Source organism: Accipiter gentilis, chromosome 4 (assembly GCF_929443795.1).
Source record: "Accipiter gentilis chromosome 4, bAccGen1.1, whole genome shotgun sequence".
NCBI classification, from domain to species: domain Eukaryota; kingdom Metazoa; phylum Chordata; class Aves; order Accipitriformes; family Accipitridae; genus Astur; species Astur gentilis.
The window spans coordinates 42,259,178-42,284,524 of NC_064883.1; the positions used below are offsets into that span (position 1 = coordinate 42,259,178).

Below are 25,347 nucleotides of genomic sequence, written 5' to 3' on the forward strand. Positions count from 1 at the left end.
CAACCTGAAACAGAGCGTCTCAGAGCAGAATTCCCAAAAGGAGCTGTGGTTCACTCCTTTTGCTCCGAGCTCTTCCCTCAGCCTTTACCCTCAATGCTTTATTTTCCCTAAAAGCCCGAAGGAGCCAGCCCTCAGCCTTTGCCAAGGAAAAAGTGTCCTTGGGCAAAGGACCGAGCTCCTCTATACTCAGGGCCACCACAGCAAATCCTTTGAAAAGCAGTGCCAGAGAGAAGATGGCACCACAGGCTGCCCCTCCTGGTAGGGCATTGTCCCATGTCACTGACTTTATCCAAAACTCTGTCTTCATCAGACTGCATATCTGTGGGGTACTTTGATCCATGGAAAACATGCAGGCATGACAACAGGGAGAAGAAATAAAGTCTGCTTGAGAAGCTTCTTGACGCTACCAGAAAATAGCCTTTGAGCTGTACACAGACAAAGCTGGAACACCACCACTGCCTAACTTCTGGGCTTCGTCTGTACCAAGCCAGTGGTAAAAGAAAGTCATCTTGAGGGAATGGAGATAAGAGGAGGGGAAGCACAGGAAAAGCACATGTTTTTTCATCACAGTATAAGACAAAAGTGGTCCTAAACCATTTAAAGACAGAAATGTATACAGCAAGAAGCAATAGACTAGAACAGAGTAGGATAGACCTGATAGTTCCCAGATTTGCACTTTCTTCTAAGAGACCAACTGCCACAACATCTCTTGGCTTCCTGGAACAGACAAATTAATGCTGTCCTACACCACAGCCCAACAGCACAATTTTCCGTGCACAAAGCATCATGACGTGCTTTAATTTAAAGCCACCAGCACTAAGGTGAAAATTCTGCTTGCTGCCTGTTAGACATCCTTGTTGTTTCTTCCAAAGCATCTCTTTTTTTCTCAGCTGACTGTCTCAAATTTAAAAAAAAAAATAAAAATAAAAAGGAGTGTTTTTAAGAGAAGTTGAGAAGATCATGCTAGACAGTCAAGAGAAATCACTCCTTCTTGCAAGTGTGAGATTGTTTTCCGTGCTGCATCTGCTCTGGCTTTCTCTTTAATGAGCACAGTACTCTGTTGCAAGTCTATTCAATGCTCTAGCAGGTGTCTCGCTTCGGCAAAGTTTACAGACTCAAAAGGAAGATAAAATGTTGCCTCCACCCTGGTTTCTGATTTCTTTCTTTTTTCCCTTAAATGAAAAGCATCAGATTTTCTCCAGCCAGAGCACTGTTGAACACCAGAGTCAGCATGCAGTGCCTGAGGACAAGCTATAGAGGGAGATACAGGAAGGCAAAAAAAGAAAAGGAAAACTAAGAATTGGCAGTGACCGCTTGGGAGGTGGTGGTGTCCTGCAGACGGAGACCTGCCTGTCCTCAGTGCCAGCACAGCACTAGGTTGCCTTTAGCTACGGCTGCTTGCAGGCCCAGCTAGAAGTGAGTGGTCTTTGTGCCCTCATTGTCTCGGCCACCTCCTTTTCCTTTGATGTGTCCATTTTCAGAGCTGCTGTTGGCATTTTCACAGACCTAATGAAAGGGAAAAGGGTTTAAAAGCAAAGAAAGACCCATTATGAGCTGATGGCAGCCTTCTCTGACACACGCAGCGTTTAGCAACTTGGCTTCCCGTTCACCACTTGCTCTCTGAGTCCCTGTGGACACCCTTCTCCCAGCACGACAACAAAAGTATCGGGATGCAATTCCACCTGGTCCCGCGGGGAACGGGAGCTGGGAGCGACTAGAAGCCAAAAGCCAGAGGATGTGGCTCCGAGCACCGGCCCTTCCCTGGGGACGGCAGAGGGAGGCAAGCGAAGCACCGGCCGCTCCTGGATTCCCTCCATCCCATGGGCAGGACCAAAGGGATGACCACCATGGGCATGGTTACGGGGCCTCCTCCTCTTCCTCCGCAGTGGGGAGGCCCCACTCCCTGCCCTCCCACCGCTGTCAGCCCTCAAAGAAACCCCCGACCCCACTCAATGCTGATGGCCGCCCGCAGCGCCGGCACCCCACGTCCCTGCCCAAGAGACGACACGGGCACCGCCGGGTCCCCACCTGAGTTGGGGGGCAGCCATCCCCCGTGTCGTCCGCCAGGTCGGTGCCGCGGGTCTCGGGCAAGAGGAGGCAGAGCAGCCCCCCCACCACAGGGGCGCTCCCGAAGACGGCCATGGGGATGGCCCGGTGGTACCGGCCCAGGAGGCGGGTCAGCGGGGCCATGATCCCCGCCAGCCGCGCCGACATGGAGCACAGTCCCACGCCGGTCTGCCTGGGGAAGCGAGGGGCGGCGGGCAAGGCTCGGCGTCCCCTGGGACCCAGCACGGCCGTGGGTACCAACCAGGCTCTGGCCGGGGCGGTGGGAAGCTCTGAGGTGGGGGGAGACCTCACCTGACCACCGTGGGGAAGAGCTCTGCCGAGTAGACGTAGGACGTGGAGAAGGAGGCCGAGGCGGTGAACTTGCCGAGGACAGCCAGGACGGTGGTGGTCACAGGCTGGTCTGAGGGGAGGAGGAGACGCCAGCGCTGTTGGACGAGGGGGGACCCGGCACCGCTCGGCTGGGGATGCGCGGCAACGAGCCGTCGCCTCCGAACGGTGCCTGGACACAGACCGGGGAGCAGCTCTGGCCTGGGAGCCGCCTCCGGAGCACTTTGCATCCGTCATCTCACTGCCCCACGTATCAATTGTCCCGGAGGACAACTCTGCTAATAGCTGGCCTGCCGGGCTCAGCTCTACCCTCTCCTATCACACCGGCAAGCAGTAGCTTGCTGATCGGAACGGGTCTTGGGGAGTTAACCAAGTCACCTGTGGCCATGGCACCAGGGTCAGCTCAAGCCCTGGGAGAGGCGAGCCAGCCTGGTTGGGAGGACAGGAGCTCCACCAGCAAGGGAAGGGTTGGGGCTCTGTGCCTCCCTGTCCCAGAGGTTGTCCCCTCAGCATGGGAAGAGGTTGTTCACCTTCAGGGATGCCAGTGATGATCAGGCACACCAGGCCACTCAGCAGCAGGAGAACAGCCTGGGTTTTCTTCCTCCCGAGCCACTGAAGAAGGAAGATACAACCAATACGGGCTGGGATTTCCACTGCTCCGAACGCAAGCTGTGTCAGGTAGATGTCCAGACCAAAATTTGTCACGTTCAGACTCAGCCCGTAGTACACAAGGCTGTTCACAAACCTGAAAGATGGGCACAGTGGCACTGAGCATGCCTATCTATTGGCCATGAGCAAATACAATGTTAATCTCCAATGACAACATTTTGACCAAGCCACGGCATTTCCAAGGGGACAGAAAGCCAGGCAAACACCACAGGAGTGCCAAAGCTGGAATGGCTCTAACCTTTTGCACAAACCGCATAGGCTCTTGAATAGCCAGAAGCAGAAACACCCATCAATAACACCCAAAAACCACGAGGTGAATTTACAGTTATGACTAACCATCAATCCCTTCTTTTCTTCGCCTAGAAGTTTGGAAAGAGGGGACCAGGGGGTGTCTTACCAGGCACACGACATGATTGAAGTCACCTTCCGGAGGTGTTTCTTCCGAAAGAGATCCAGAGGACTTCCAGACTTGGTCTGTTTCTCAGGCTTCAACTTCAAAATGCAGAAAGTCAAAGAGTCAAACCAGGCAAAGGAAACCCATGGCTAGCTCCTTTTCCATCTGCAGTCCAAGGAAAGCCTCAGCGGGACAGGCTTGTGACCCCAAACTGCTCCGGGAAGGAGGGCAGCCCAGTGGGACTGGGCTCCTGCATCTGTGCTTTGGGTGCCCAATGCACTGGTTTGATGACTAAGGGGTTCCTAGGGAAGAATATTTCCCCAATGTAGGGACTCTGAGGTGGGCAAGAAGATAAGCCCCCTTCAGGCATTTATGCATGGAAAACCACAAACTAAACAGAGACCTCATGCTCATCTTTAACACTCCTGCAATCCTGACAGAAGGAAAGCCAGGGAAGCATTTGAGTCCTTTCCGTATCCCAAGGTGGACTCCAGAAAGCTCCAGGCTGAGCCTCAGCAGAAGCTGTGCCTCTTCCCTGACCTTGCCTCTGTACAACGCAGCTGAAGCTGGAGTTGCCTACAGTCCATCCCCAAATCATCCCCAGCAGGCATGGGAAGATGTTTATCAGATGACCTCAGCTCCAGGGGCTGCTACAAACCCAAGCGCAGAGGAAAGTCTCTGAAGACAACAAGCAGTTCCCCGTGCCACTACAGGTACCTGCTCAAGGAGTTCTGGTGAGATGGTGCGCTTGTTGATGGATGCCGCCTTCTGAAGGACCTTCTTAGCTTCTTCTATTCTGCCTTTTGTCACCAGCCACCGAGCTGATTCTGGTAACACCCTGCCGAGGAGGTGACATCAGGAGATGCTGCTGTGACCTGCTGAGTTTCCCCACAGCCCATCTCCCTGCAACCACGTCCAGCAAGCAATGGTCATCCCATGTGATGGATGGATCTAAATACCTCCTCAGGTCAGGTTTTCCAGGCCTACATTTAGGCTTCAAAGGCCACATTTGAAGACCTGAAGCAAAGCAGCTGCTGCTCTCAGAGGTCCAGTGCCCCAGGGAGATGTGCTGAGCTCCGCAGAAGCCCCTCCAGCATCTGCACTCTGATGGGAAAGACCCAACCTGCTCCTGAACGGCTGTCTTCTCACTGCCATGCTTGCTGCTGTTGTGTCTGCAAAGAGCTCTGCCCACGTCCAACTTACCAGATGTAGAAGAATAAGGCAAATATAGGAGCAGATCCCGCAATCTCCAGCAGCCTCCAGTTGCGTATACCATAACTCAAGCCAGCCAAAATCATCTGTCCGATGGCGAAACAGCAGTGAGAAATAAGCACTGCCTTTGGCCGGGAGGAGACACCAACCCATTCTGTAGCTGAAAAGAACAAAGGTTCAGAGTCATCCGTGCAAATGACTTCCCCTGTTGCAAACAGGGTGTTTCCCCTGCAGAAGAGCTCTCCTGGAGGTGAGGAGAGGAGATGGGTAGTCAGAGCTCTGGCATCAGTCACGCGTGCAAGTCACCAGTGTTTCATGAGATGCTCACCTCTCCGTATCGTCAGGGTGTCCTGGTCCTCTGCAAGAGGACATGAAGCTCAGGTATGTCACCACTTTGCTCTCAGTGTCCACAGAAGCCCCTCACTGGGGCAGAGCTGGGGCCCAAATCAATCGTGTCCCAGACCCACTGGGCTCTCTCCCTGCACTGACCTGAGCTGGGAGGCTGTCCCCTTGCCCTCCTCTGAGCACCGGCACGGGAGAGATTCTCCCTTGGGGCTCTCACTTAGGGTTGAGGAGATGCCGAAGTGCCAAAGGACAGCGCAGAGCAAGACCTGTCCTCACCGTGGTGTTTTTCAAGTCACACATGACGATTTCTATTTCTTTACAGACCTTTCCTGTTACATCTTGAGAGGCCACATCTGTCTGCCTCAGGGCATGGGTATCCTACTCACCTAAAGCCAGTAGCGTCATGGTGATCCCTGACACAGAAGCCCCCACGACACATCTGAAGGCCATGTACACATAGAAATGGGGCACAAAGGCAATTCCTACACCAAACAAGCCCTGGAGGAAGATGGAGATCAGAATGACTGGCCGGCGGCCGATCCTGTGAAGGAAGAGGGAGGACACAATCAGTATCTGGAGGAGACCCAGTGGAGATGGCGACAAGCTCAGCGGGTTACTCAGTGACTGTATCCCCCGCTTTGAGGGTGGTAAGGTTCAGACTAGCCTCTGGGTCGACTTGTGAAGCACCCTGCGCGCACGCTGTGCCCTTCTCCCTTCCACCCCCTGTGTTGCCACATCCTCACGGGACCCGAGGACTTTGGTCAGCGTCCCTGTTAGTGAGGAGCGGTGACAAAATGAATGGAGTGCAGTGCCCAGGCAGGCTCGGAGCAGCGTGCCGCTCTGTGCACCGCCGGCTTTGCACAGACCCCGGACGGGTGGGTTTGCGTCTCCTTACCTGTCACTTAGTGGCCCAAAAATCATGGATCCCAAGAACAGCCCCATCATGTAGATGGACTGGGAGATGTCGTTCAGGTCCTTCCTGTCACACACCAGGTCAAACTGGAGGAAGGAAACACAGATGCTTTTGTTTTTGACAGGCTCCAGATGCTTGCTCATACCACCTCCAAGGATGCAAGTCTCCATGGTATGCACATAGCCCAGAAGTCAGAGGTGGGACAAGGCCATGGGACAGCCAGCGGTGACCTTCTCCCAAGCATTGGGACCCACAGAACTACCCCCCAGCCCAGGCACCGCCAGGGGAGCCTCCTGGTTGGAAAATTTTGCTTAAAGTGGGACTTGAGACAGAAGTCCCAGCAGGTTGCTTCATCCTGGACTGCCTGCCCTTGCAGAGGAAAAAGGGTGGTGCAACACCGATTCCTGGGCCAAGCAGTTTCTGTTAAAGAGATGTTCTGCAACTGCCAGCATCCAGAGGGCATCTATAGAAAGAGTCACATGGATGGGAAATACAGAGAGGTCAGAATGCACCGAAACAAGTTTAGCGTTGCTCACTGGAGCGCTGTTGCTGAAGCTCCTGTTGACCTGTTGGATGCGTGGCTTTGCAAGCTTTCCTCTCCTCGTTAAACCTGGTGGCTCCGCACAGACCGAGGAGCGGTGAGGAACTCGGGCTGTTCGCGACAACCCTGAGCTGGAGTCGCAACACCGAGACCCCGAGGCAGACACCCCACAGCTGGTCGCCCTGCGAGTTCCCCAGCGTGTGTGGGAGCAGAAACCAAGTGCTGAGCTCTGCCTCCTCCCCCTGGCCGGGGTGTCCAAAGCACAAAGCTGGGCACAGGGACAAGTTGGAAGGTGACCCACTGCCTGCAGAGGGGCAGCTGGGGCAGGGAGACCCAAACCATCCCACCAGAAGCGAATAATCTCTCCGCTGGCTCTGCCTGTGGCGTCGCTGACATCTATATTGCAGCCTGCTTGCATGCAACCCCTCCACAACCACACCTGGGGGCTGGGTGGTGGAGTCAAGGTCCCCAAAATACACCCGATCTAAATCTCAGCCCAGCCCAGCGGCACCATGGCCGGCACCAGCTTTGACTGAACTCCAGGACAGAGTGGTCATTTGGGTGTCCCATCCCTTCCACATCCCCAGCGCGTCAAAAGGGGATTACGGACCTCGGTCAGCAGGGACGGCGGTTGCGCCGAGGGGTACACCCAGCCATTGCTGCACTTCTCCGTGGCGTTCAGGCCGTACAGCATGATGGAGCCAAGGTCCCAGTCCACCGGCGAGTACATGGAGCACTGCTCGTACGCCCCGGCTGCGTCCCGGGGCACGGTGAGGTTCAGCTGCTCTTCCTCCGTCAGGTTGGGGCCGATGGCACGGATCCAGCTGGTGTCGCAGCGGTGCGGCACGTGTTGAACCATAAAAAGCTGGCAAAACTGGTGGAAAGCCACACTGAGGCTGGGAAACAAGGTGAGCAGCACCAGCCATTTCTGAAATGGCCCAAAATCACCGACCGCTTTCCAAATTTCCCCGACGCCCGACATTGGCAGCTGCATCTGAAGCGGGACAGTGCTCAGACAGACTTTCCACAGGGCTTCAATTAATGTTTAAACCTAAGATAAGCTCTGCAGCCGTAGGCAGCCACCACAGAAATGTAAAGTCAGGATAGACTTGATGTTTTACCTGTCCTAAGTACACTGTGTAATATATTAATCATCTCTGTGCAACTCGCAAACATACGGTGCTGGCTGGAACAGAAAGATCCCTGTTTCAGGCAACCTGGGTCATCGCTTCTGCCAGGGCCAGGTGGCATTGACAGTGAAAGAGACTATTCTCCAAAGCAACAGCAGAAGCTGTATTTGCTGAACCGCTGAGACGGTCCCCAGCAGTTCCACTCGGGCAAGCAAGGTTCAGAGAGGCCGAGACAGCTCAGCAAGATGCAGAGCTGGGAAAAGTCCAGGGGAATAAAGGGAGTGATGCTAACGGATGGGCAGAGCCAGAGACAAGGAAGGGTGGCCAGTTGGTTGTGGTCCCCAGGGACTCCATTTCCTTCATCTTTTGCAGCTTCCCTGTGCAACCACGAGCAAGCCATGGACGGGACATCCACCCTTCACACCAGTTCTGGGCCACCCCACAAGCTGGTAGGGGCTATATGCAGGGAAGACTTGGGGAAGGCATACAGGGGTGGGAGAAATCTGACATAGGGCTCATCCACCCTCCTCTGACATGGTTTAAATGGGGAAGCCCAGGAGGGTCCGTCAGACAGCAGCCATGGGGCTCATGGATCTGGAGAAGCAGGAGCCAGAGGACTGGCACAAAACACTGCCAGAACTTATGAGAGAGAAAATGGGGTCTGTTCTGCTCTGACTGGAATTGGAGAGCCTGAGCTGGGCATCACACTTACAGGAGGCTGGAGGATACCGAGGACCAAAGGGAGGAGTGGGAACCCCATTGCTGGAGGTTTCCAACAACAGCCGAGGAAGCAGCAATGGTTGATAGGAGCCAACTCACACCTCTGGGCTGAGATGGCCTCCTCAGGACCTGACCAGGGCATGTGTCCAGGACACACCTTTCCATGGATTTTGGTATAGATCAGGAGGACTCGATCGATCTGCTGCAATTTGGGAAGATCTTGTACACCAAAGCCAAAGCGCAGAATGAGGATTGCCTCCAGGCGTGCCCTGCTTGAGCTCAGCACGCCCCAGCCTTCAAAACACTATTTACCATGGCACAAAGCAATCGGAAAAAAAAGGATGCTGAGTGACCAGCATCACCTCCAGGTCTGAGGGGTACACCCAGCCATTGCTGCCTTTGTCTGTGGCGTTCGGGTCATACACCACGTCCCAGTCCACCGGCGAGTAGATGGAGCAATGCTCATACTCACCATCCACATCCCAGGGCAGGGTGAGGTTCAGCTGCTCTTCCTCCGTCAGGTTGGGGCCGATGGCACGGATCCAGCCGGCGTCGCAGCGGTGCGGCACGTGTTGAACCATAAAAAGTTGGCAAAACTGGTGGAAAGCCACAGTGAGGCTGGGAAACAAGGTGAGCAGCACCAGCCATTTCTGAAACGGCCCAAAATCACTGACCGCTTTCCAAATTTCCCCGATGCCTGACACTGGTAGCAGCATCTGCAGAGACAGACTTTGCAGAGGGTTGGAACTGGTACTTAAGCCCAAGGTAAGCCCAGTCATGAGTATGCAGATTTGAAGAAAAAGCAATCTTCTGGGTTGGGATATGTACCCACGCTGCATTCCCATTAAGTGAAACAGAAATTTCAGGAGGTGTGGACCATCCAGGGGAGGTCACTTCCCATTTGGAGACTCATCAGCTGGGAGGAGAGACTTTGAGAAGGTGATCGGGAGGTGGTAAGAGGAGCAGGGAAGCCCACAAGCATGGGCAGTACGAGACACCTCATGGTAAGCACCCACAAAGGGAAACATCCAAGGATGATGGCAACCGGAGTGAACTATTCAGTCACAGGAGGACTGTGAGGCACTGGAGTATGGCAGCATGGAAAGCCTTTAGGAGAGTCCATAAAGGAATTTCCTACAGAGGCAGGAATGGGAGACAAAACTGGGATATAATTCTCTGGGGCTTTTTAAGCAAGGCTTGGCCAAATACTGGAAAGATTGCCAAGAAGTTGGCTTAGATGCAGAAGATGGGGTTCTGGAACCCAGAAGGTTCCTTACCATCCCATGTCTTAAACTTGGAAGTTATATTCACCCAAGATAAAAGTTTTCTGGGTTTTGGGAGTAAAGAGGAACACCTTAAGAAAAATAAAGAGCCAGAAAATGGCAAACTAAGTCCAAGAGCCTTAGAAAGGTGAACGGAAGAGTCAGCTTAGAAAGTGCCACCAACCAAGACCACAACTTTTTGTTTTGGTGGGTTTGTTTTGTTTGTTTTTAAGCAGGAACATGCATATGGGTGCATCCCAGCCGAAATGCCTGGGGAACATGCCTAGAACTGGACCATCCCTATCCCCTCGCAAAGGACACACACCTTGCCCTTGACAGTTCCTGAAGCTCTAGAGAAACTTCTCTGTTCCCATACTGAGCAGGAAGACCCCTTCTGCTTCTGTTAATGGAGACACCATGACCTCACTCAAACAAAACCCCACTAAGCTCTGGGTAAATGATGTCAACAAAGCTGTCAGAGTTTGAATGAATGGGGCACCTTAGGAACAGAACCCATACATTAAGAGAAAAATTTCCAGGAGGACCTCCAGTGAGGAACACTAGGGGTTTTTACCTCTGTGTTAACGTTTCCCTTCATTTCTGAAAACTTCCTTCCTTTGTGGAAGATGGGCAAGAAATATTGAAGGACGTGAAGGAAAACTCTAGGGTTTCTCCAGTGCAGTGCTTCAGGGAATTGGCTTTCCAAGAGGCAGTCAGGCACAGTCTGCTTGCAACCAGGCACTTCTCTTTTGCACAACATCAGATGGCACTCAAAGGTTGTGGCCAAGGTTGCTGTTAAAGGATGACCAGGACTAGGGAAAGCTGTCCAGACGCCCACTCAGTTTAACAGACATCGAATTGCAGCATTCGCAGTGACAAATCTATTGCTGCAACCATGGCAGTGGCTCAGTGCCAGGTCACAGAAGTGTTTTCAGTCTCATTGCAAGAGGTTTACTGACAGTCTGCCAACAGCCTTGTCACCTGCACGCTTGGACAAGACCTTTCACTTCAGGCACCTCCTTGCTTTTGCAGCTCAAAGCATGACCGCTGGCACACAAGTATGCTGCAGCAAGGGATACTGGTGCTTCCAGAGAGGAATGGCCTAGCTACAGCTAAGAGCTGTCAGGATGACGAGATGGCGACATGCCTGCGTTCTACCTCTCGCCATCCGTGCATTTTCTTGAAGTCCTGGCTCCACTACAGACGTAAAGGGAGATATCTCGGAGGCACCTCTGGATCACAATCACCCTGAAACCTCAAATTCAGAACAAAAAAGTATTGTGGACATGGAGAGGAGGGAGTGCAGTTCACGCTCCAAATGCTTCTCAGAGTATAAATCATCCCACTTTAATACCAGCCTGCACCACCCTGAGGTGTTCCTGGGTGGAGGAAGCTCATGCCCAGCTGCACAGGGCACGCAGAGCTTCCAGCAAACTTTTCAACCTGAGACAAGCCCTCAGGGTACAATCCTAATTGCCATCCTGGCTCCATTTCTGCACACAACTCCTGCAGAGCATCCTCACCCCTTCCCCACCGAGTCTTCCTGGGGTTTGTCAAACCTCCCACCTCCCCAGACAGAAATGCCCCAGGGGCTGCAGACACCACTCAGACAAACCCCTTCCCCAAGATACACCATCCAACCCAATGGCACGTAAACCACACACCAAACATGTGGCAATGGACAATTTGTTCTTTATTGATTAAAAATTAGAGACATGCAGTAAAATACAAAGTCCAAAAAAGGAAAAAAGCCTGAATATTTTACATCTTTCATTATAATCTACAATACACCAAAGTTGTGAAGAGGATCCGTTTTCATTAACAGAGCATTGTCCTTAGAAGTAGGAACTAAAAATTACCACCTGCTTCCAGGTTCAGATCAGAAATTTGCACAAAACCCAAATTCTTAATGACACTGGAAAACAATTATGAACAGCATTGGCACTTACTGAACAACATCAGAAAAGACAGTTGTCTAGAACTGTAATAGCCCAGGTAAATATTTTGGATCCCTACCCAAAACATCTGGAGCTCTATAGAACAAAAAAACATCAGTTTCTTCCTTACTTATTTTCTCCATTAAAGAACTACGGAGCCTTGGGTTAGTTTGAGCTCAAGCTCTCTAAGTCCTGGCTTTGGGAAAGTGGGGAATAACTTAATAAATAGATGCTGCATTGTTCCATTTGAGCAGTTCAAGTCCTACCTTTCTCAGCACCAGTACACAAATGAACAAGGAGGTCCCCATGGCATGCGGGCAGAAGGGAAAATAATACTGTACCAAGACTACTTTGTCTCTGTATCCTAAGGGTTTCCAAGACATCCATACTGACCATAGGGTGACATGAAAATCGAGATGCCAGCCTGCTCTTCCCAAGCCAAGAAGCTTGATGGGGGACACCGTAGGGAGTGCTTTGTGTCAGACAACAGGAGAAAGTACCAGAGGTGTCACACACACGTGTATGCGCACACTTGGCCAAACCTAGCCACCACCAACTCCCCGGTATCCGGCACCCACTCCCTGGGCTCTTGAGAGCTTCTGCTCAGCACCCTGGGATGCTCTCGCTCCAAAAACCTCTTTCTCCTCTCCCTCCCCTTCACACTCACCAGCCATGGGGCTGCAAATAGCCCATGGGGACATACCCAATATCCACCTATAGGCTAAAAGCAACAAGGGCGGTATAAAAAGAACATGCACAATTCAGGAAGCTTCCACAGCTGCTCATAGAGAACAATATATAAATACAGATTGTTCATCTGAAGACTTGGAAAAAAAAAAAGTCCTAATTGAACCCAGTCATTCTGCTTTAACACTCTGTTTCTGCATTGTTTGTGGCTGATGGAAACCAAACACGTTTCCATCTGTGTGTTAAATTACAGGCTTACAATTTCTGTGTAGAAAACACTCCAGAGCCAATAGCAGTTACAAAGGCCAACTGTGAAACAGTAGGAAAGAAAAAAAAAATCAACACCATTTATTATTCACATATTGCATTACAAGTGTCTCTTATCAAACGCAGAGTATAATTTATATTATTCATGTAGAACCTCAAATTCAACACCACATAGAAATAAAAGCTAAATACGTGTGTGACAGGGTTTCGGTGACATCCTGATCAAACGTCGAGGCTTGGACCGACGAGGAGGCTGACAACCCAAGCGATTAGTGCAGGAGGGACACAGCCCGGTGCTCGCTTGCCCAGTACTACCACTCTACTGGCGATTCTTTATTGCTGTAAAACATGACAGGGATGGTTCCACGGGTACCAGTTTGCAAAGGACTGGGAAACATGTTGGGAGGAGGACTCGCGCGGCCAGGCATAACAGACCGGGTTTCAGGAACAGTTCGAAGTGCATCTTTTCCAAACGCAGAGTGACACAGATCTCCTCTCCCTCTGACCACAAATATTTTGTCGATCATCTGAAAGACCAGTTTCCAGGCAGCAACGCCTCACTGGTCTGCTTCAAGAACAGACTACATCTAAGATGCGGAAATGAAAGACGTTTTGAGGAAGGACTGCTTAACGTAAATTAAAGGTTCAGCCCTCATGCCACGCCTGGCACTCATGTGGAGAGAACCAAAATGGTAAAAAATAAAATAAAATAAAATAAAATTAAGGCATTTTACAAAGGGAAGCTGACTTCTAACACCTCAAAGTCAAGGAATTTCTCAGAAACACAAACATAAGGGAAGGCAGCTCTCCCTCCCGCAGGTTAAGACTTGGCTTGCTTTCTCAGGTGCAAGCATTCAAACCAGCAGTTTTAAAAAACACAGAGGAAGAGAAGCGGATTTCTCAGCACTCCAGGTGACCCAAGCAACATGTACATTGGTGTTTCAGATAGAAGGAGAAGCAGGTAAAGAACAAAAAAGATCCGTTCAGTATTAAAACTTGTGCAAAAATAGCAAGTGAAAAAAAAATGAAACCACATGTAAGCAAACATTTAGGCAAGATCATCAGAGCAGTGGAACCCCCTGCTTCGTACTCAGTAGTATTTTTCTTTAAAGTAAGGCAATAATAAAATGAACATGCAGGCAATGACATGTTGGAACTGCATGTTTGAGATGACAGATACAAAAACATGAGAGTTGTTTACAAAAGGTGTAAACGCCATCGGTAATTTCAGGAAGGTTTGTGATCCTATTAAGGAAAATGTTAAAGCTTCTAGGAAGGGGGCTGTAGTTCAATTCTTTGGCAGTAGTGGTTTTTTTTAGGCTAACAGAAGCATTACGAATATGCACATGTGGGTTCTCAGTTGGGAAACATCTCCTGGGACCATTGCTTAGCTGATGCTGAGTTGTGCAAATCCTATAAGTTTGCCATCATCAGGAATATCTGAGCCTTCCACACCAGATGCCTGAAACACAAGGAACAGAGATCCAAATAGCAACACGCATGCTCTACCCTCAGATACATACCATGCTACATAACACAACAAGGTGTACCAGATACAGTCTGGGGAGGGAGCAGTCACAGGACAGCTTTGCACTGTATTCAGCAGCTTGCACTACCCGAAGTTAAAATTGAGCGTGGTTTTTTTTTTTTTCTTTTTTCTTTTCTTTTTTCTTTTTTTGAAGCTAGGAAGGGCTGGGACTGAAGTTTTGCCACTGTGTGCCCTGACTAGGGCTACATGCACTAAGTGGGGCAAAGCAAGTGAAAACTCCTTCAGAAAGAGTCAAAATAATGGCGCTCACTGCTTCACTACCAATCAACTGTCTACACCTTGGTTTTGCCACTATAACTACCTCTAAATTTCACCACCTCTGAAGGATTCATCTGCCTTTCTTTCCCCTCTCCTAGCCTATCTTCTCTTAGTTTTTGCTCTCTTCTTTTGCACCCCCCCCCCCATCCCCCCCAATCACCTCTTCATTTCCTCATTTCCTCCTCAGAGACAACGTATCTGGACCCTCCCCATTCTCTTCTATGAAAGGAGTCCGTGGTATTTCTTAGGCCACTTACCTGCCCTGAAGTATTCCTGCCCTTTCTGGGCAAGTGTCCATTCCAAGCCCAGAAAATACCCTTTTGTAACATTTTGATATGCTTATTAGCCAGGATAAGGGAATGTTTGTATTAGCACATCATCTCACACTTATTTAACCCAGGTGCTGCTCAGAAGACACAAGCAAGGAGCCTGCATTGCCTACTGTTAGACAACCAGTAGGAAGCTTTGGGTAAAAGGGAGGATTTAGAGTGCATACATTAGATGCCTACAGTAGACATCACAGGCATCTATATGCAATGCCTTCTCTTTGCAAGTGACAACTTGTTCAGTTAGGGAACAGGAATAAATACCAGTTTGAAAGTGACGGATCTGTTTGCTTGGGGCTCTTCCACAATTTTCTGCAAATTAGCTGCAACTGAAATCACACACACACACAAAGAAAATGGGCACATATTAGGACAGGCTAGAGAAAAACATCCCAAACTCATTAAGCCTCTTTCTATTACTCAGCAAACTTAGAACTTTTTAAAATTATAGAAAAGTTTAGGTCTCAATGAGACTCAAATCTACTTAAATCTAAAGCTTTAAACTGTGAAAATGCTGTCACTTGTTACTATGCTTCTTCTTCAGAGGTAGATATTTTTTCCTGGATGTGGTGGAATTAGTAATAATAAACTGCCCAACTGCACCTGGAAATTCAGTTAATTTTGCACTAGCAGCCTTTCAAGACATTGCAGCCTGTGTACAAGGAATAGTTTTGCTTGCTGTAGTTGAAATATGTAGGGAGTGCTGACAGTTTAAAAGTCTCACCTGCTGCACAGAAGGACACATTTATTTAGCAAACTGTTGCTAGAGGTAGCTGCTCATACTCATGCAACACGTGTACTTCACGCTTCCTTCCCCAGCCCTACTTAAAACAAAAAAGCCTGGCTGATTCCAGTCCCAGACCTCTCTTGCGCAGGACCTGTGAGCAGTACAGGCTTGTGCAGCAATTTAGCAATGCATATATGTCAGATGATAATGATTTAGCTAATGCATCAATTAGCCTTCATTTTGCATTACAAGGAACATTTGCTTCATAATGTTTCCAACTAGATCATATTCTTTTGGACTGAGAGTTGCCTAAATGTACTGGTACAGAACTGTCACCAGAATTAACAGCAGTTTTGTAGAGCCACCAGGGTAGAGAACCAAGGCCACAGCAAACTCTCCTAATACTCACTAATCAGGTCATTTTAAACACACAAAAAATGACTGAAATGGTTAGAGCAGAAAAAATAATATGTAATTACCTATTACCAGATCTCTGCCATCAACAAGACCTGCTGAAATGAGTTCTTGAGACACACCATCAGCAGTATCTGTTGGGGATAAACCCAAGAGCCAGTCACCACATAACAGAAATTGCCAACTGATGAAGGCATCACACAGAAACCTAAAGGAGCTTATACAAACCAAACAGCAAAAGCATTGTTTACACAAGACAGATATTAGGGTGTACACCAGGTGCAGTCAGACAGTTCTGAGCTATGCTGTCAAACCTGGAGTTGGAATTCATCAAAGGGCTGCACTTTGGTCACATCCACAAACAGTTTTACAAGCAAGGTCTTCTCAACAGCAGTGCTCCAAGCCCAACCATAAGGCAAGCCCTTTAGGAAGGCACTGTGGGCACACTCATACAGGGTTTCCATAAGCACAACTGCACAACACCAAACACAAAACATCCCCTTTACCAAAACCACCTTCACACATTGGAATTTCCCACCAGCTCACCTCTCCCTGGGGTAAATTCAAATCGAATATCATTGAGCTCTTTTTTTGAATTCCTATGGAAAAAAGAGAATTTTATATAGAAGAGACCTTTTCATTGCACTGATAGGTGCCCCCAAAAAAGTGCTGTCATTAACTAATCAGTCTGTGAAGTCATTGCACCCTTCCCCTCAAAGGGCAGAAACTAATCATTTGGGCGTGCATCTGGAAGCAGGGCTCTTGGCACAGTCTGCCTCTCAACTTGACAGAGCCCAAGTGGGCTGAAGTCCAGGATAAGCGAGTACCACCTCTCTGGTATAAGGCCACACTGTTCCACTGTCCCAGCAACTCATATCTGTCAGCAGATATATCCCTGGAGCACATTTATCAGCAGAAGGAAACACTCACTGACAGCAGATATACACACATAATGCAGTGTCCAGGTATGACTGGGAGGTGATGCTCAGAAGTCCCCGTCCAATGCCTATGAACAACCAAGATGCCTACAGAGCCGAGAGGCAGGTTCCTTATACAAGAAATGTCAATATGTGTAATGATAGTAGAATGCGCTAACAATCCTTTTTCTATCTATTTCTAGGAACGTAGACCAGAATCCATGCCTAAAAACTCTTCACTCTCAGAACTGGCTGAAGTCTGAAGTTGTGCCTGAATAGTAAGATGGTCCATCCCAAGGCTGGAACCTCTGGATCCCTGATCCCCTTTAGGGAACCCAGCTAATTTCTCCTTCCCACCCTGTTAGAGTTTAGGAATATTTATACAAATATCAAAATGTCTTTGAATCTACAGCTCTTGCCAAACTGAAGAAGTGGATGAGATAAGCTGCGTTTCGAAGTCCCAGTTTCAGAAGAGCGGTTGAAATCCAAGCTGACAAACAACATATAACCATGACCCTTTTAACTAAAACGCAGATGGCAAGATGCACTACAGCAGTCTTCCAGTGTCCCTCTCTACAAAGGCTTGCTTTCACAGAACAGGTCAGTTTCGTGTCCTTACCTTAACCTTAGTACAAGGCTGATAGGGACTTTCGTATCTTCCTGTACCGGAGCTGCAGCAGGGGCAGGTGGGGCCTGCAATAGGATTACATCATTTTAAAGCAGATTAGGACTTCCTTTCTCCGGTTTTAAAACTAGAGATAACCTCGATCAACTATAAATACAAATAAAAGTTTAACTCATCACTGGAATCATGACACTACAGTGAAAAAGAGGACAGACTAATGAAACAGGAGAACTTCACGCTTAAATAGTAACCCAGGAGGTTCTCTCTGTAATTCTCTTGAAAAGAGTAAAAGCTACGCAACTTCAAGAAATGTCAAAATGTCAGGAGACTTCAGAAGTGCTAAATGTACAAAGACTGCTTGCTTTGCATCAAAACTTAAGGTTTTTGGGCATTCATGACAGTCTCAAGACCTCCTGTGTTTTAATCCCTGCCCCAAACATCCGATTTAAAAACCTGATACAATTGTAAAGAGTAGCTAGGAAATAATTTAATTGGCAGATTAGCATATACTCTCAGTTACTTTTTTGTGAAATCAAAGGCAAAAAGCATCTAGCAGCAATTTTATAGCTGCCTATTTTCACTTCTAAATTACTTCTGAGTAATTACTGGAACGTGTAATCAAAGCATCTTATATTGGTCAGCAGCAGATTTCCAGTAGGAAAGATCCAGGAGGTGTCCATCTTTATAGTACTTGTGGATACTTCCAGTAAAGGGCTAATTGTTAATCAATCTCCACCAAAAAAAAAAAACCCCAAACAAGACAGAGAAAGGTTGGTCACTCTTTCACTGCGCAAGTCATCTGTACTGAACATGTTGAGGCAGGGATTTTAAATCTGCAGTAACAAGATGGACACAACGCTAGGCTGATAATTTAAGCCTAGAAGCCTTGACCAAGTTTTTTCATCTAGATCACTTGCTTTTTCATGAGAGAAAAAAAAAAAATAACCCTTTGTTTAAGACTAGTATTTTACTCCATCTGTTGGTGCTCTTATGCCAGCAATGCAGCTCAGGGCTTCTGATCACAATCTTGTTTCTGCTGAAGCTGAAAGCTTTACCAGGTCATTGATAACAAACAAGGGTTCATAGAGAAGCCCAGAGGTCTGAAAAACAGTAACCAACGAGCTACAAGAGCCAGAGGGGAGCTACAAAGAATAACATACTGATACAAATAGCTGTAAAGAAGAACATACTGACACAAAGAGCTATAAAGAACAACACACTGACACAAAGGCATGAAGTTCACCTTAGGACAAGCTACCAACAAATAAGCTATCGGGCACTAGTGGCAGGGAGCAAGACACTCTGCTAGTGCAAATCAAAACACTTTCACTGAGACCAACACTGCTACATCATTTTACCAAACTGAGAGTCCTGGCCTTCACTGCTGCTGGTGTTTCAACTGCTGCATAAAATTCAGGGATTAAACACTGGCCCTTTTTCAAGAGATTTGAAGGGCTTTGATTTAAGCATTAAAGCTACTTTTAATGTAGCCAAGAATATGTCAGACCCCAAACTCCACTATTTTTCTTTAATGACTAATGCACTGTCTTTAACAGTTTTGTAAACAGGAACATGAGCTGTCTGCAGTGAAGTGATATACGTATCTTTCTATGTTCTTTACAATAAAAATAATGAAACATTTCTAGGAAGGAGTAAGTCTAAGAGCTATTTTTCTGACCAACACTGCCAAGTCTCTTCCCCTTGGATCTGCCAAAGGGTGACGGTAGCTTGGCCCCCTCCAGTAGTGACAACCTCTCCCCACCAATGAATATGAACACTAGTGTCTGTTTTTTAAAAGAGGTACCATCATTCAGGAGTCTGGCAAACTCTGCAATGCTTTACTCCAGCAAACCACAAGGCATGTTCCAAGTGTCTGAGTAATGATTTGGGTTGGCCATTTTTCCCTTTTTAACACAAGTCAGAGCTTTTTCTTGACTTTGCTATGCCTGCCTATCTGATGTATATCCTACACTTTGGGGTGATGCAGCTAAGAATTAAACACAAACTTGTCAAGCTTTCACATTCCCTGCACTTCCCCTCAAAGGTCCATTTTCCCCCTCTCTGCTTGAAATGGAAGTGTTTGAAAGCACCACAAAGTGCAGAGCTTCCCAAAGATGGAGTTTCTCTGCAATTTTTGACCGCTACGAGGACCATTTTAACCTAGGCTTCATGTCTCTCTTCTGAAGTCTGGAGAACTTGCATGTTCTAGTTTCTTCCTCTGACTTTTCTCTCCACTCTTATCCTAGAGATGCCGGTGATGCTGAGACACAATCAGAGCCTGTTCGTGCTGCACCTTAAATACCAGGAACAAGCAGCTGCCAAGTGAATGAGACTCTCCTTTTTTCTTACCTTTAACCTTGCCTCAAGCCAGAGTCCACTCTCTAAACAGCATAAAAAGTCACTGCTCACCCACAGAGTAAGAATGAAAAACTATCACACCCACATTGACTGTCTTCCTTTTACAAGCTACCAGGCCAGCTGTCACTTTTGCATAAGCAGCAGCACTAAATCAATTCCAGACAATTTCATGGCTTCAGATCATTTTAGCATGTCTGGAATAGAACGGCTAAGTGCAAAGCTGAAAGCTGGTATGAAGGGTTTCTGATCTTACCTGGGCTGCTGCTGGGGCTGCTGGAGGAGCCTGACTAGGTGGAGGTACAGCAGTTTGAGGTTGTGCAGGTACTTGTCCTGCAGCCTGAGGTAGTTGAGTAGGTGCCTGCGCTGGAGCATTGAGTGAAGGACCTGGAGGCTCAGCTGATGGGAATAGCTGCAAACAAAAAAAGTGTTGTAATAAGAAAAGGAACTCAAGAGTTATGACTCAAGCACCAGCTTTCCAAAAAGTGCTTGTTTGCCACATAAATCACTTCCAAGAACTTCAATGCCAAGGGCATTCCCAGGCCTCCAGGACACTAACACTGATCCTAAGTTGGTGTTCAAGGGGTTTAATGTTTTCTTTTGTCCAAGGAGCCCTTCTGCCCTGACATTTGCAAGTTCTACTCACCAGTAAAGAAGGATAAGAAGCCAAGATAGCAGCATGACTGTGGATGTTGGACAAAATTACACTCTACAGCTAGCAAGGCTGGATGCATACAGATCATATCCTAGCTGGACGAGAGAACCCTATCATTTATTTTCCCCCCTTCCCGGAATCCGAGTCCTACTTATATTTCCAAGCAGCCATGCAGCCACAGTAGAACAACTCTGCTTTGACTTAGGCTGTGTTCTCTGAAAGGAGCCACATCAAAGCATTAAGATAACTATCAACAATTTCTCCATTTGTAAAACAAGTGTCAGAGTCAGAGCTATCTCGATATTCAACTGAAAAGTGAATTCAGATCTTAAGCTCTTCAAACCACACAAGACAAGACTGTTTAGGATTGGACTTAAAGTTAGACCCTTGCAAAAAAAAAAATCATATGCAATTAATTTGAGGGTGAGGGAAAATAGCTAAATGAAAGTTTAACCTTTTTTACTTCTTGTATTATTCAGAACAAAGAAACTGATTTTGGCCATGGTAGCCAAAGAACTGTAAGCTTGATGGCATTTCTTCAGTGTGCCCTCCAACTTACTCCACTAAGTTGTAGGAAATATAAATCACCTTGAATATTGAAAACCTGGGCAGAAGACCTCCAAATCACAATATATATTAAGGGATGTATCACAGTGGGGAAATTAATCCCAAAGGGATTCTGGTTTTCAGCTTTTCCTTTGAATTTAGAGTTTATGTCAAATTACAGTGCCAGAACTGCAGTCTTTCTTAAGATCTCGCTTTCTAATCAATCCTTGGAAACAGATGAAGGAAGAACAGGACAGCCTAACCCAGGACTAATTTCTAGGAGACAGCTCTGTTTATCTTTCCACTGAGATAGGGAAAACAAAGACATAACACAGTCTTTAGAAGATAAGAAGTCTCTATCACTGAAAGATAAGATATACTAATATTCCTGATGTAAGAAACACAGGACAGAACTGAAGGCAGATTATAAATTACAACTGAAGTTTTGTTTGCTATCAAATACTACTACAGATTTATTTCACAATTCTGAGCATAGGTTCCAAAACAGTGAATTAGACTATGCAAAACACAAATCTTAAAGCTGCGTTTTGTGGGGTGTTTTTTTAAAGAGGAAATCAGAACACCACTGTTTTGCTTAGAATATTTTTGTGACTATTTCATTATCTTACAACATACAGACTTTTACCATAGCAAGTAAAGCTGAAAAGATATACACCAAACTTACCTTGGGAAGACCTCTCGGCATTACACAGTGATTCCTTCTATAGGGAGGTTTTCAAGCAGAGCACAGCTATACACTAGTTTCTACTTCACACAATAGTCTTTTCAAAGGCTAATAAAAACTTGTTCCTTGAAAAAACAGCAATAACTAGGACTCATCATTTTGGGAATTATAACTTACCTCAGAATTCTGTACAGGTTCTTTCACTCTGGGAGACTGAAAAACAGAGAAAAAGCTGTCATTGCCTAGACAAAAGTGAAACTTATTGACTAGAAGGACTTGTCAGAACCATACTGAACATATGAAACCTACATAATTAAGTTACATATATGTATTAAGATGCATAATAAAAGGGACATCACACAATTTTTTGGCAACCTAATCATATCATACCACCCAGAAACACAGTCGTGTTTCAGAACTTGCAGTTGATATTTACACAGTGGCATACAATACCCTAAGCTGCTATCATTGTTAACCATTAGCAAAAGCCAGTACTCTTGAAGATTATTCAGAGTGGATCAAATTACTTGCGCACCAAGATGGCAGAACCCATTTTAAGCTACTGAAGTCTTGCAGAAAAAGATAAGCCACACAAATCTGCCTTGCAGAATTCTGCTAGGAAACAAATCTCCTTTGTATACTTAGGGTACTAGTTTGCAAACCAACTTGATTAAACCACGCAAAACCTTGGGGGCGTGAAGTGGGATGAAATCAGCCTTGCTTGTGCTGCTTTATAGAAAGAAATCTCTCGCTGGCTCTCCTTGCCCTTGGACTCTGCATTATGCTATGCTCTCTGTGAGAGAATGCAGAAAACTGACATCTGTACACAAGTTCAGCAGTGAAACAAAGAGATCAGTGGAATGGAGGGGAAAGTGCAGTCAAAGTAATGCAACCAATCTTTGCTTATCAGTAAAACAAAGATAACATGCATTAGCTATTTCACATGAGCAGGAAGGAATTGCCAAGTACTCCTGGAAAGCCCTGCAATTAAGAGAGCCTGCAGCTCTGACTTCTAACAGGTCCAATTACTATGTGGAGATAGACAGGTGGGATGGCTTGGTCCATGCTGGGATTAACAAAATAGATGTTCCTTCTCCATATAATGGTCTAAAAGACAGGTTGCAATTAGGACAGTACAAGTCTCATCATGCCACTACCCTGAGCCAGCTTATGCACTAACCAATGCCACTACCTTAACAAATGCAGATCAGAGCATTTTGTAACATATGACCCAGAGGCTTCTCATAAGAGAAGGTTAAAGAGTCTCACTCTCAGAACTGCAAGTTGCAATAAGCCCTCCGGACAGGAGGAGAAGGAACAGTTCACTCACAATGACTATGTCCAGACAGTGTCAGGAAAAGAGTCATGCAGCTGGGAAGGTAAAGCCTGAAATCCATCTCAACATGCTGAGCCTTCCTTTGACAGTTACCAGCCAAGATGAAAAATGTGGTATTGCTCCCAGAGATAAACAGCCATGCTCCACATCTGCAGGCCACAGCTGCAGCGCTGTTCTTTCAGGCACAAAGCTCATATCCAAGAGTACCTGGATGCTTCAAGGAATAACTCAAAAGAAACTTGTCTGAAAGATCACAGTGTGCTAGACACTGTACAGACAAGTATGGTAACACTGGCCCTGCTCCACAGCTAACAACTAACCCAGATAAATGGCAAACAGAGGTAAACTACGGAAAAACATAGACAGAAAGGAAACAGGACAAACATTAAAAAACATAATTAAGGCACGAATAGGATGACTCTGGGTAAGTGCTGAAATATATTCGTTCTAACTTATTTTTCCTTGTGTAATCAGAGATGATGTGAGTAACCAGTGAAATGTGACCACACACCGTGCCACTGCATGGATTTATTGAGTAATGGAAGGTGATTGATTTAAGAACCCACATAGCACAATTGCTTTAATTTGAATTCCAGGTTTTAAACGCAGAGAGGAAAGAAGTTCAGTGAGTCTTTATATCCAAAAGGTAATGTTGAGCCAGCAAGTCACCATATTCAATGAATTGAACAGATATTTCTGGCTCTGTTTATAATAAATATTTGTCTGCTTCCAAGTGCAGTGCTAGCAAGAGACTCATATAATACACATTTGTACACATTAAATTCAACCTATTTTTTCTGTAAAGTGGAGACAAGCAAAAAAATACAAACTTTTCATTTATGTAGGTGCTTTTATGCAGGTTAATACTTAAGCATTTTAGCAAATTAAGTCAATCTGCAAGGCATACTTTTACTTTAAGGCTGACAGCAATAAAATGCAGATACAGACAAATCACAGAATGGTTTGGGTTGGAAAGAACGTTTAAAGATCATCTACTCCACCCCCACTGCAATGGGCAAGAATAAAAAGTGACACTTAGTTAACATAAGTTATCCTATCCTATCCTACAACTTGGTTAAAATCACAAAGGAATTACAAACAGGTGGGATTTATACCCTGTGTTTAAAATATGGCCAAAACCACAGGATAAACACTACTCCTCAATAACACCACCATATTCGTGCCAAACACTGGCAGCCTGGATACCTTTTCAAGTAGTCTTAAGATGTGTATCAAACACAAGAGGTGCAGTCGTTCATGTCCTTTTATCTTTGGGTTGAAGAAAATGACTCAAAAGCTGTGCAGCGGAAAGCCACCCAGGGTAGGATTCAAGTACCTAGGTAGACATGTAGCGAGGTCTAAGATGCCATGGTGCCCTTCCATGGTCTCCCAAAGTTCTGTGTTGTATCTACACAGGGTGCCTCCAAAACGGCAATATACATCTACATTTAGATAACTGAATTGAGACCTACAGCTCGAACACCCATCCTAAAGGTTTCTTGAATGGGAGACCTAGAAGTAAAGGCCAAGCACAGCCCAAATTAGGCTGATCAGAACACAGACAGCAGTACAAGGAAATATGCCAAAGCTCCAAGGGGGAAAAAAAAAAAAAAAAAAAAAAAGAAAAGAAAACTGGCTTGAAAAGGAGATTGTAAACATATGCAGAAAAAAGCATATTGACACACAAGAGGAATGAAACAAGTTAGTACTGTTCAAAACACAGTAAACACTGTTAAGTCATAGTACGCTGAGCTTAGAGACAAGATAGAACAAGTTCCAAGTAATCTCTGAAATAGAGTTAGGGTCTTTTACAATACTGCCACCTAAAATTTGACTGCATTTTAACCTACAAAAGGAATTTAGAAGTTTTCTGTTCATAAAGCATCAAGAATTTCAGTAGTAGCCACCTGGTACCAATAGATCCTCTTTGACCTTGTAATACGAAGCTGGATATAGTAAGATCTTTAAAAAGTCACAACAGTTGTTGCCACAAAGTATGGAATTACTATATCAATAGTTGCCTTTAAAATCCCAAGCATTTGAAAGGAAGCAAAATCTTGCATTTAACATTTAAGTGTCTATACACAACACCAGTAGAAGGAAGACCGATGAAAGAGAAATGAGAAAAGTTAAAGTTGTAAAGTGATAAATGCTTCAAACCAATACTGCTTTTCCTCCCTTTCATACTGAAAAGCTTCCTCTAAAAATCCTTCACTGCCTCACTAATTCAATTACAGAATGATTAAAACACAGACCACTTCAAGCTACCTGCTGTAGTGTAAAGGGAACAGGTAAGCCATCACCTGTTCAAAATCCACACCGCTGACTACCAGGGGAAGACAATCTGGAAATTTATTGTAACCTTTTAGCTGATCATTATGCATTACTCCTCTCTGTTTCTGGGGGTTAGTCTGGGTTTGGGGTTTTTGCGGATGTGTTGGGAGAGGGGGAAGTATTGTATTTTGGAGCGTTTTTCAAGTGCT

The 25,347-nt window shown here is 46.5% G+C and overlaps 2 protein-coding genes across 3 annotated transcripts in view; both read right to left on the reverse strand.

Annotated features, from left to right (window-relative positions):
- Positions 1–993: 993 nt before the first annotated feature.
- Positions 994–7,462, reverse strand: LOC126038053 (solute carrier family 22 member 13-like). Its single transcript, XM_049799142.1, has 10 exons — positions 7,079–7,462; positions 5,910–6,013; positions 5,401–5,555; positions 4,661–4,829; positions 4,175–4,295; positions 3,461–3,555; positions 2,925–3,139; positions 2,359–2,467; positions 2,029–2,239; positions 994–1,506 (listed from the first exon to the last, which is right to left on the reverse strand). The coding sequence occupies exons 1-10, from the start codon at positions 7,460–7,462 to the stop codon at positions 1,411–1,413; spliced, it is 1,659 nt and encodes a 552-aa protein (XP_049655099.1). The 3' UTR covers positions 994–1,410.
- Positions 7,463–11,264: 3,802 nt separating this feature from the next.
- Positions 11,265–25,347, reverse strand: part of OXSR1 (oxidative stress responsive kinase 1) — a 94,568-nt gene continuing 80,485 nt past the window's right edge. The window contains exons 12-18 of one of the 2 annotated variants that reach the window (XM_049799138.1): positions 21,706–21,741; positions 19,899–20,054; positions 17,282–17,355; positions 16,292–16,344; positions 15,811–15,879; positions 14,869–14,933; positions 11,265–13,933 (exon numbers count right to left, since the gene is read on the reverse strand). In XM_049799138.1, coding sequence (XP_049655095.1) covers positions 13,859–13,933; positions 14,869–14,933; positions 15,811–15,879; positions 16,292–16,344; positions 17,282–17,355; positions 19,899–20,054; positions 21,706–21,741 — 528 coding nt within the window. In that variant the 3' untranslated portion in view covers positions 11,265–13,858. The remainder of the gene's footprint in view (positions 13,934–14,868; positions 14,934–15,810; positions 15,880–16,291; positions 16,345–17,281; positions 17,356–19,898; positions 20,055–21,705; positions 21,742–25,347) is intronic. The other variant, XM_049799139.1, reaches the window with a different exon arrangement.

Excerpts from the sequence above, each read along its gene's own strand:
- LOC126038053 (XM_049799142.1), bottom strand. The coding sequence starts at position 7,462 with ATGCAGCTGCCAATGTCGGGCGTCGGGGAAATTTGGAAAGCGGTCGGT. Across the intron at positions 2,240-2,358 it reads CTCTTCCCCACGGTGGTCAG|GCAGACCGGCGTGGGACTGT; the intron begins GTGAGGTCTCCC and ends TCGCTTCCCCAG. Across the intron at positions 1,507-2,028 it reads ATGGCTGCCCCCCAACTCAG|GTCTGTGAAAATGCCAACAG; the intron begins GTGGGGACCCGG and ends CCCTTTCATTAG.